This window comes from Harpia harpyja, chromosome 21, assembly GCF_026419915.1.
Source record: "Harpia harpyja isolate bHarHar1 chromosome 21, bHarHar1 primary haplotype, whole genome shotgun sequence".
Taxonomy (NCBI): domain Eukaryota; kingdom Metazoa; phylum Chordata; class Aves; order Accipitriformes; family Accipitridae; genus Harpia; species Harpia harpyja.
In genome coordinates, this window is record NC_068960.1 from 18,919,634 (window position 1) to 18,930,493 (window position 10,860).

The 10,860-nt window shown below is 50.1% G+C and overlaps 1 protein-coding gene across 3 annotated transcripts; it reads right to left on the bottom strand.

Annotated features, from left to right (window-relative positions):
• Positions 1-686: 686 nt before the first annotated feature.
• Positions 687-9,859, bottom strand: TEDC2 (tubulin epsilon and delta complex 2). 3 transcript variants are annotated; one of them, XM_052773062.1, is made up of 10 exons: positions 9,811-9,859; positions 9,635-9,733; positions 9,319-9,374; positions 8,145-8,826; positions 6,629-6,682; positions 4,585-4,669; positions 4,097-4,205; positions 3,764-3,865; positions 3,140-3,351; positions 687-904 (listed from the first exon to the last, which is right to left on the bottom strand). In XM_052773062.1, exons 1-10 carry the CDS (start codon positions 9,834-9,836, stop codon positions 758-760), a joined length of 1,572 nt encoding a protein of 523 aa, XP_052629022.1. In that variant the 5' UTR covers positions 9,837-9,859; the 3' UTR covers positions 687-757. The 3 variants fall into 3 exon arrangements, with proteins under 3 accessions (XP_052629022.1, XP_052629024.1, XP_052629023.1); XM_052773064.1 differs by lacking the exon at positions 4,585-4,669 and having other exon boundaries at positions 4,097-4,179; XM_052773063.1 differs by lacking the exons at positions 9,319-9,374; positions 9,811-9,859 and having other exon boundaries at positions 9,635-9,766.
• Between the last annotated feature and the right edge of the window lie 1,001 nt (positions 9,860-10,860).

Below are 10,860 nucleotides of genomic sequence, written 5' to 3' on the forward strand. Positions count from 1 at the left end.
ACACCTTCCACTAGACCAGGTTGCTCAAAGCCCCATCCAACCTGGCCTTGAACACTTCCAGGGATGGGGCATCCACAATTTCTCTGGGCAACCTGCACCAGTGCCTCATCACTCTCACACTAAAGAACTTCTTCCTTACATCTAATCTAAATCTACCCTCTTTCAGTTTAAAGCCATTACCCCTTACCCTATCACTACATGCCCTTGTAAAAAGTCCCTCCCCATCTTTCCTGTAGGCCCCCTTTAGGTACTGGAAGGCTGCTATAAGGTCTCCCCAGAGCCTTCTCTTCTCCAGGCTGAACCCCAACTCTCTCAGCCTGTCTTCATAGGAGAGGTGCTCCAGCCCTCTGATCATCTTCATGACCCTCCTCTGGACTCGCTCCAACAGGTCCATGTCCTTCTTATGTTGGGGGCCTCAGAGCTGAACACAGGTCCATGTTTTATTGCCTGCTACACTGTCTGCATATAGGAGCCTGGTGTCCCAACTGAGGCAGCCAAGAATCCAGAGCTAGCCAGAGAGACAGACCTTGGAAGAAAAGCCAAAACCAGTGTCTATGAAGCTCTGAAGGGGCTTCACAAAATCTCAGAGTTAGCAGGTCATAAAAGTGATATAAAAGAAAAAAGAAGAAAAAAAACCCCAAACAAACCCCTGAAATTTAGTTGGACAAACAGGCAGAGTGAAAAAGTTAATTGAAAATATTTATTGCTTAAAACTGTCTCTGGTTATGTGAACAGCTAGTAGGAGGTTCCCACCAGATCAGTCCACCAGCTCGTCTCTCACCAGCACAGGGAATCGCTTGCCTCCTTCACAGAGCTGCGTGTAAATCGCCCGATACAGCTGAGCTGCAGAGGCCTCTGGGTAGAGCCTGGACTCCAGGACAGGCAGGAGTTCTGCCATCATGACCTGGGCAGGAGCAAAGGAGACATGTCACCAGAGCCAGCTTGCACTTTTAGGATTCCATGAAGTGAAGTGGCTGCATAACAAGTGAAATCTAACCAGAGCAGTATGACTAATAACATGCTAATAGATAGACAGCTACTTTCTTTTGTCATATTTAACAACCGCAGAGGTGTTCATCCTCTGCTCATGAAGTAAACTAGCAGCCACCCAGCGTTCCTAAAGCAGCAAGATAAATGGCAGCGCTTTTCCTCTGCTGCAGAGATGGCCCAGTGTTCAGATGAGATCAGCATCCTGCAAGAAGCTGAAGCTGATGTTGATTCAGGAGCTCTGCAACCACACAGTGAAGCACTTACTCATGTAACAGTAAGTTCAACCCTTCACTCACAACTGTTCCGGCACCTCCCAGTTGGGCCACATTAATCCAAGACAGACAGGCAAGTGGCCAACGCCAGCCCAAACAGAACAAAGCCGCATGCCTCCCCAGCAGCACAGGCTACAGGGGATGCTAAAGCTGTCCAACATTCCCTGGCCTGGCCTCTGGTTTATTAAGCCTAGCTTGTGCTCTCAGTTCATGCTCTCAAACAACCCACTGGCCTGTTGCAGCATAATTAACAGCACAAAGCTCTGGGATTATGACTGTGACTGACAACTCAAGCACAGGTGAACTCCCAATCAAAGGACAAAAGTTAGCCTTTAGTGCCCCACTCTTGAGTTAATGCTCAGAAAGACATTTTGCCTGGGATTTTTTTTTTTTTTTTCAGCTGGCATCAGCTAATGAAGTCTGAGCAGTCTGCACATTAAAAACCACACAGCCTACTGTACACACTGCCTTCCCAGGAGAAGGGTGGACAACGAACTCCACGTCAGTCACCTCCCTCAAAGCATTTTTCAGTGGTGGAAACAAAGGAAGACCCAAACAGAATAGAGTATAGGGCATCTGCAGGGGGGGTCCCTTTCCTGTTCTCCATAAATCTCTGCACAGGGACAGGGAAACAAGACATAGTTGCTACTCTCTGGGAAGAGTTAAGAGCTGCAGACAGGAAAGCTACCTAAGGGGAAAGTTGGCACATGAAGGAGTGCTGCACTGCTCCACTTCCTAAGAGAAAGCCCCTTCTCTTCCATCTGCCTGGTCCACTTCTGATGCGTAAGAATAGAGGAAACAGACCTTCACCATCAAAGACAGGCTAATTCCTACCAGGACTTTCTATGATTCTTGGCCTTCCTCCATAGGAAGGCAATGGACAGGCTTGACGCAGAAATACAGACATCCTTTCCCAGGGTATTTATCTTGTACCAAGTACATTCACTTCACCTGTCCCCAAGAATTTCACCTACCTCGCACTCTCTGCACAGAGGTGCTTCAGATACTCAGAGCTCACCCAGCACAAAGCACCTATTTAGATATATGTGCAGAGGAAATTGAGTCAGTCAAGGAAGCATCAGGCAGCAGGCTTTGGTCACTACTTCATTTTGGGCAGATAAAAATCAAAACCCTCACAATCCATAATTCAGGATTATAGCACTAAAGTCCCATTTGAAAAAGGCAGCAATCTATCTTCAGCCAGAGGGAGGAGTGCTGCCAGTTATGAGTAACTCTTCCCTGGCTTACAAAAAATGGCTTTTCCAAAGCCTCTATCATTCAGGTCGACAGCAAAGGAGTAGATGTGGTTTCACAGATCTTCTCTGCCCTTTACTGCTGTTGGTCAAGAAGAACGAATGATCCCTGTGCAGCAAGCGCTCTGCTCAGGCTGATGGAGAGACTGACCTCCAGGCAGTCTCAGAACAGTAAAGTCAAGATTAGCAGCACAATGGTTTGAGACTTAAAAGGAAAGGAACAGACAGCAGAGGAACTCACTAGCTGGAGGTCACACAGGAGAGAATGAGAGCGAGTGCCCTAATGGGACTGTAAAGGGCTGCCAAAACGGGTCTCCAGGCATTAGCAACAACATCCTCCACTGCCAAATTCTTTCAGAGTAGCTTAAAAAAAAAAAGTCTTATCAGGAGAGGGTCAGACATTTAAAGGTCTCTGCTCTGGCCCTAACAAAAAAAGTAAGTCCATTCAGCTACAAAGTAAGCGAGGCACTGATGCGAATTGCACACCAGGTATAAACATAGAAACATCACTGGGAGAGCTTGCTGTGCTGTTACTTGCCCATCAAGACCCCATATGCCAGTTGTTTCCCCATAACTGCCCTTTTCTTCCCCTACCCAGCAGCACTAACACTTTTAAAGACTTACCTTTTGTAAGGCAATTTCTTGGTGCAGCATTGACACTTGCAGCTTCAAGGCAAACAGGTCCCTCAGCTCCTGGAAACTGGAGTAACAAAGGAGAGGCACAGCCAGGATGCCTGCACTGTCACACATCTGTCCCCTGGGAGGAACACAGGCTGCAGAGCAGCTTCCTATGTCCCCAGTGCAGTCTGGGCGCAGCCTCATCTGGGACTCCATAGCTGCCAGGGTGGAAGAATTTGCAGGAGGCAGGAATATACAAGTTAAATCTGTACTTGCAGAATTTGTGATCTACTTACTGTTCCTAGAAATGAATGACTAATGACACTGTATTAGTCAGGGTAAGCTCCTCAACATGGCACAATCAGGACATCTTAAGCTATGGCACACAGTCTCCCCCACCTCTCAACAGCTCCCTCACCAGCCCTCCTGAATTGCAGCAGTTAAAAGTCTCAAGCCTCTCCTGAACACAGATGGGTGGCAAACAGATACCATGGCTTGCTTTGCCACCAGAGAATTTTACATGCTACATTACCATTAAGAATAGCCAGAAGAAAAATTATGTTGGTCTACAGTGTTCTGTGCACAGCTGGCCATGTTCATACCTGACTACAAAAACCGGGACTGGCTCACCTGCTCGCAGAAGCTGCAGCTTATGCAGGCACTGGGAAACTGTGGTTTGCAAACCCTCCAAGGTTAGAAGGCTTTCATACTCTCTTTCCAGAGTGGGATGGTCTAGAAGAGAAGCAGAGGAAAACCAGCAGGCATGAGCATACTGAAACCGTCCCCCCCAAATACCAGTTTCTAGAGTGGCCTTGGGTTCACCAGCCCTCATTTGAGGCAGAGAATGCTCCTATCCCTCATGTCCAGCATGTGCCAAGAATACAAGACACATGAAACTGGAGCCCACTGAAATCATCCTTATTCCACTTTCTGCCCCTTCCACCCCCCTTTTTTTCTCCTTACCTGCAGGCTCAGCTTCCACATACTGGCTCAGAAGGGAGGGGACATCCTGGAGGACCTTTAATTCCTCCTCTATCTCTGCAGGACTGAAGGCCAGCATTGTTGAACAAAACTCAAACAGCAGCAGCTTAAGGAAGGTTTCACACCACCAGCTCTGTGTGCTACCCCAAGCCCTGGGCCAGGCTAGCTGGGATCAGGGGAAGAGGCAGAGGGCAAGCAGCCTGTGAAGTGGCATTGCAGGGGGAAGGCGAGGACAGCACAGCTGTGTATGGCATGTTTGCCTTTTGGCCTTGTTTGTCTGGATCAAAAGTTTTATGACTGCTCAAGAGCTGCACTATGAAAAAAACACTTCCTAGAGACCCAGCCTGAACTCCTGTTATTGGAGGCATAACTCTCTCCAGATGGGAGCACACTGCAGAGTGATTGCACCCAGTGCCTGCTGCACTGCACTACGTGCTTGTGGAAGGGGGCGGTGAGCTGAGAAAGGATACAGTGGTCTGGATCCTCTCTATAAAACGGTTCCTTGCAGCTGCTGCATCTGCACTTGTTTGGCAGAGACGACATCTCTCCCATGCCCTGAAATTCAAAAGGGGCAGGAGGTGGAGGAGTTTTGCTCCATTGTACCCATGGGACAGCTGTGACACACCAATACGGCATATCAGCACTTCAAATACAAGCATCTTCCTCACCCCTCTCTTTTACACGTTATTTACTAGCCATTCCCCCCTCATTTTTGACAGCTGGTATTACATCAACAAGGACACCCTGCAGAAAGCATTAGACACTGTAAACCACCCATGTTATTTCTCTCAACTTGTTTTGAGGGAAGGATTTACATCCATCAGAAGAGAGACAACACACTTCTATAAGCAGAATGTGAACTTGCAGCACATCACTAATTCTGTTGTAGCACCCTACTTATGTTTTTATCCTATAGGAAACAACAAATCTTCCCTTCCTTTCTTCAGGGGCAAGTTGTTTGCGTTTCTGTACATTTACTCTGTTAGCAAATGTGTACAAAAAGAAGAGCAGACAGGAAAAATTCTCACCCTAGCTTTTACCACAGTGATTCCTTCATATGCCAAACTTCCTCAAGACTCTCCTTTAGTCCTTTTTTTTTTTTTTTTCTTTTCACAAAGTGGTATGTTTGACAAGAAGCATGACAGCAGTGTGTCAGTATCGGGGACACAAAACATAGAAGTTTAAGGACGGTACCATGAGTAAGCTGGCCAGGATGTTGTATCGGACTCCAGTTTTTAAAAGAAAGTGTTACACAAATAATAGCGCTACCAGAGAAGTGCATTTCACTTACAGAGTTCGACACCCCCACCAATGCACAGTCCCCATAATATCCTTTAAGTAAAGGACTGCTTTAAAGAGCCAGTACATCTCAGCAAGTCTCCCTAAACCTGCCACAGTAAGTGAGAGCCATCAGGAGGAAGCTTAAAATAGTTATGCAGTGCAGTCTAACCTGAGCGTGCATGTGTCTTCTCTCCATACAAATGGATCTTATAAATCGTGATAGAAACTGCAGTTTTCAGAAACAGATTATACAGAGAAATAGCAAGGTTAACAGAACAGAAAAGAACAGAAGTTACCAGACAAGATGCATTCCTTCTATAAGGGATCTTTAGAGCAAACGTTATTTTCAATCTGTCACTGAGTTGAAAGTAATAGTGAAGAGTGTAAAATTACAGAGTGATTAGGATGCCAAAAGGCTCAATTTGCAAGTGAAAATTAAGGAAATCAAGTCTTTACAACTCACTGAAGGGCAACTAACAAACTGGTGTCTGATAAATGACAGTTCCCAAGAGGAGGAGGAATTCTTGAGAGTAGCACAAGGAGCTATCGCTAGATTTAAGAGAGGGTTCAAAGTTAATATCTGGACAAACCTCATAATGAGAAATCTGCTGAATTATGGCAAGATTCCTCAAAGTAAATGGTGGAAAACCCTTCCAGAGGGCTGGAGAATGGACTAGAGCACAGAGTTCACCAGAAACCCAACCACTTGCACCATCGGTGTGGTAACATTTTAACTGGCTCTAAGAGAGTTCATCACCAGGAATCAGCCTCAAACAGAGCCACAGTGCTTCCAGGCTAGAGAGGTGCCCCAGCAGTTCAGGTCAGCAACTGGCTGGGAAACTCTTTCATCGCACAGGCTATACAGGCACCCGCCCCACAGGGCTTCCTGCCTTCAACAAGTATACAGTATCAGCAGAGACTTCTGCAGCACTGTTAAACCCATGATTAAAGCATTCCAGTACCTTTACAACTCAGGGATTAACAGGGATTAGCACTCTGAAAACAAAAGTAATACTAGTGGCTAGAATAACATGAAACACATATCCTCAGAAACAGCCTTGCAGAGGCATGCTGTATCGGACCACTCCTCTTGCTCCGAGTTCAGGCCCCACACACTGTGGGGTCAGTGCCTCCCCATGGCCCACAAACCAGCCAGGTCTCCCCCATCTGATCCTTCCTCACAGCCCTTAAGCAGAGGGTAGTTCTGGACTGGACTGATCAGGCTGGGCTTACCTGGAATTCCTGGAATAGGCTTTCCTGTAGGGAAGGGGTAGCTTCAGCTGGCATCTGCAAAACAAGAGAAGCATCAATCCTGACTGCTGGAGAGCAGCGGAGCCATATCATCAAACAGGGAAAATAACATTTTGTCTAAATTTGAAATTAATTTAGCTGTAATGGAAGATGTCAGCAACCCTGGAGATTGAATCCACCACTGCCTTCAGCCTATCCTCAAGGAAGGAGGATCAGTCTGCTCATTCATTTCCACAAGCGTCACTGAGCTGACTTGGGAGAGCTCCTGCATCCTACCACCAGCCATGAGAGGTTCATCCAAGGTGAGAAGCTGGGAGCAAAGCCCTGACAAGGCAGAATACAGACATGGAAACAACATCTTCAAGTAAGCTGATCAATACGGATGTGAGCATAAGCAGATCTCCCTGACTCTGTTGCCATACCTGAGCATGACAAGGCAGCTTTGCCTAGCGCCATATCACACTCAAAGAAATGGGAAAGGGACATTTCAGCTTCCACTGGGAATATGCATCTTAACCCTAAAGTAGAATAATCCCTAACTTGTTATTGCAAAAACATGTGGGTTGGCAGTTATAGCTAGAATCACATGTAGACTATGAACGCAAGACCACAGTTGGGATTTTAAGTAAATAAACTTTTGAATCCAGATTCCTGTTCCCCCAGCAACTGCCACTCAGTATCCTGTGTCCGTTCCAACACCACATGAACAGTGATAATTTCCTCCCTGGACAAACACAAGAGCTGAGTTGTGGCAGCTGAGAACTATTTTTCAAAAATTTTCAGGGACAGGCACGTATCAGATCTGAACTTCACTGTTTCTTTAAAGCAAAGCGTACACAGAAAAGAATATAGAAATTATTTAAACAAGACAGACTGGTCTGAATGCAAAGCCACTTTTCCACAGAGAATCCCAGTAACATCCACTTCATAATTCTTTGTACACCAAACACTTGAAACAACTGCATTCTAGTCAATACTGATTTGTGTAGTTACACAGGCAGTATCTTACAGGTTAAAGGGGATAGTATTAAACCCAGATGCCATCTCTCCAAATAGCACTGGGGGGGGGGGGGGGGGGTGGGAAGTGAGAGGGAGGGAGAGAGAGAGAATTCATGCATTATGTATTACTGTGTTTAAAAAAAAAAAAAAAAAAATCAATAAGCTATAATAGAAAGTGCACTCAGAGGAAAACTAAGGCTCAAGAAAGCTCTATACAGAGACAGCTTTCCAAAACAGTCACAGGAGGCTATGAAATATCAAAAGTCTTAATTAAAAGACTTTCAAAGTCCCAGCCATCCAAGAGTAAGCCCTTAAAATTAAAACACTTACTCAATCACAATAAAGGCGTTTAAACTCTAAAGGATCCTTCCTCTTGAGAAGGATCTGAGGAGCAGTGAAACCAAGCTGGGTCCTACAGAGCAGTAGGAGAGACCAGGCTTTGCAGATGTGCTAGTCAATGTCAAGCACAAGACAGACGTGCCCATCTCTCAGCACTTACCCCTTTTCCTGCAGGGTGACCGTCCGAGGTGAGGTGCTCCTTCCCAATGCACCTTCAGTTGTAGGGTCCTCCTTTTTGCTGGACTCTCCCAGGAAACCACAACTTTTCTTCCCTCCATCAGATAACCGCTTGCCAGCGGCTACAGAGTTCTTTCCCCCAGCTGAATCCCCTATGGAAAAGCTTTGCTGCTCATTCAGGGCAGATCTAGACAAGCCAGGTATCTTCTGGGGTTCAGCTGGAGCAGGGACCTCTCTGTCACTGGCACAGATTACTGTCCTATGACTCCTTCCTTGTTTGCAAGCCACCCCTTTTGAGGAGCTCTTCCCAGCTGTCCTGGAACCTTGAGAAACACACCTGGCTGGGGCTTTCCTTTGCAGTTTTTTCACATCTGGTTCAGTCCTATAAGGGGCTCTTAGCTGGTATGGAGAGGGCTTCTTCAAAGAGGCAGGCTTTTTGCTTACAGCTCTCACCTTTGTGTCCTCAGGAACATCCTCAACAGGTACAGGCACTTGCTGCTCTTCAGCATTCTTGGGAGTAGGTCCCTCACCTGCAGATGTCTCTCCTGTAGCTCCCTGAGCCTCTAATGGACTTTTCAAGATGCTTTTCCTAACTTTCAGTGCCTTCTCTAAGGCCCTGTTCAGCAACTCCAGCTCCTCCAGCTCCTTGGGCGAAGGCCTGTTCTCTGCAAGAGAAAAAGGCATATCAGAAGGTCCAAACCTGGATCTTCCCCATTTGTCTCTACACTAATTTGCTCTTCCAGGTGCCACAGAAGGAAACGCAACCCACTGAATGGTGTAGTGGGCATTTTGGCCACACTCCCACTCCCACAGCAACTACAAAGAGGATGCAGGCAGGCTTGCCAAAAGCCTTGAAGCCCAGGATGAATGCGAGTCACAGGAGGAGGCAGTTCTCCCAAGTCAACCACCCCTTCATCAACAACTGACAATCACCACATCCCGGTCAGGCCCGCAGACACTTCATCACTGGCCTTGGTTACTGTGGCATGACTCCACACTAACACCAAGGAGGAAAGTGGGAGGAAAAAGGTAGAGGGGGGGCTTCAAGTCGATGCAGAGCACTGGAAGAACTTGTAACACCGAAGCTGGCTCAATCCCAGTCAGGCCCAGGGCCCGTGTGACAGGAGGAGACACCAGGCCGGGAGGGAAGCGCTCACCACGTCTGCTGCTGGAGCCGGCCTCCGGCTGCGACTGCTCGTCTTCCTCACTGCCCCTGGGGTGGGAAGAAACACAGGGCCAAGGGCCAGCATTGCTGTGCCCCGAGGGCTTCAGCTTCCCCCCACGGCCCATGGGGTCTCCGACACGGCTGCGGGGACACAAGCGCCCACCCTGCCGGCACCAGGGACCCCGGATCCCCGGCCGAGGCCGCCCGGGCCCCACCGCCTACCCTCCCGGCCCAGGTTCGGGGCAGGGCCGCCCGGGGGAGCCCGCGGGGCGGGGGTCGGGCCCGGCCCGGCGCGGGGCCCCACTCACCAGCACCGCAGGAGGGCCCGGCTCCGCGCCGTCCGTTGCTCCAGCTCCCGCCGCCGCTCCGCGCCTTCGCCCAGCGCCGCCGCCAGCGCCGCCGCCGCCCTGCAAGGCCCAGCGCCATCAGCGACACGCCGGCCGGCCGGCCGCCCCGTCACCCCCCACCGCCGCCCCGCTCTCACCGCCGGCCGCAGCCCGCAGGCAGCATGGGCCGCGTCGCTCCGGTCCGGCCCGCTCTGCGCGCCGCCGCGGCGAAACCCGCTAAACCCAGCGCCGGCACTCGCGCTGCTTATCGCCCTGCCAGGACCTGCGGGGCGGGGCGTGTCCCTGCGCGCGGCCGGGAGGGCGCTGAGGAGAAGGGCGGGAGCGGCGCCGCGGCGGAGCCCCCGCTCCGCCCGCAGTCCCGGGCTGTGAGGGCTTCTGTGCCTGCCCAGGGGCGGCCGGCCGGGTGCCGGAGATTCCCCGGGCCCCGCTTGACCCGGGGAGGCCGTTTTTTCCTCAGATGGGTTCAGCGCTTCCCTCTCCTCCCGGGCCGCGCCTCTCTGAGGGCAGCCGGCCGACCTCTGGAGGGGGCTAAAAAAGCGCTCGCAGAGCAGAGCCGTCCCAGCAGCTTCTTCTGTCCGCTCCCTCCTGAGGGTCAGAGCATAAACGAGATTTTATTTCTCTCGGCTTTCGCTGTGGCTGGCCGTTGAGGTGGAGCCACCTGACAACACGCAGTGGTCAGCCCACCACCCGTCGCTGTGGGAACTGGAGCCCCCCGGGACCTGCTGCACAAGGCCCACAGAGGCTGGAGATTAAAGTTCGACCATCACAGGTGCTGTGCTTCAGCCTGCTCCGTGTCCTGCCCACGGACGGGGGCCTTGTGGGGATCCCCAGGCGTGCTGGGCTAGCGCAGGGAGAGCGGAGGGGCCAACAGCCCAGCACCCCGGCAGAGACATCACACTCTGCTTCTGCTGCCTTTGGTTTGCATCAGCAAAGAGGCAAATTTGTGGTTTTTTTTGATTGAGGGAGGAATCTGCCTTGTTCTGCGCCTGTGGAAGCTGCCTAGTCATAACACAATCTCTGTTGATAGCTGAATGCTGCTGGGATCCTGTCAGGAATACAGCTATTGTTGTGGAGAGGCAAACTGTGGAGTGCAGTTCTCCAAAAGTGCCCATGGCTGGCACTCAGCCGTACCTGTTTCAGCCAGCTGAGGAGCAGGACTCCAGTCCTCCCCCTTGCACAGCAGAATA

Bases quoted from the DNA above. Each gene is read 5' to 3' on its own strand.
- TEDC2 (XM_052773062.1), bottom strand. From the start codon at position 9,836: ATGCTGCCTGCGGGCTGCGGCCGGCG. The intron at 6,683-8,144 runs GTAAGTGCTGAG...CTTGTTTTGCAG, and splicing joins GTCACCCTGCAGGAAAAGGG to ATGCCAGCTGAAGCTACCCC. The intron at 4,670-6,628 runs GTAAGCCCAGCC...TTTGAATTTCAG, and splicing joins GCCTATTCCAGGAATTCCAG to GGCATGGGAGAGATGTCGTC.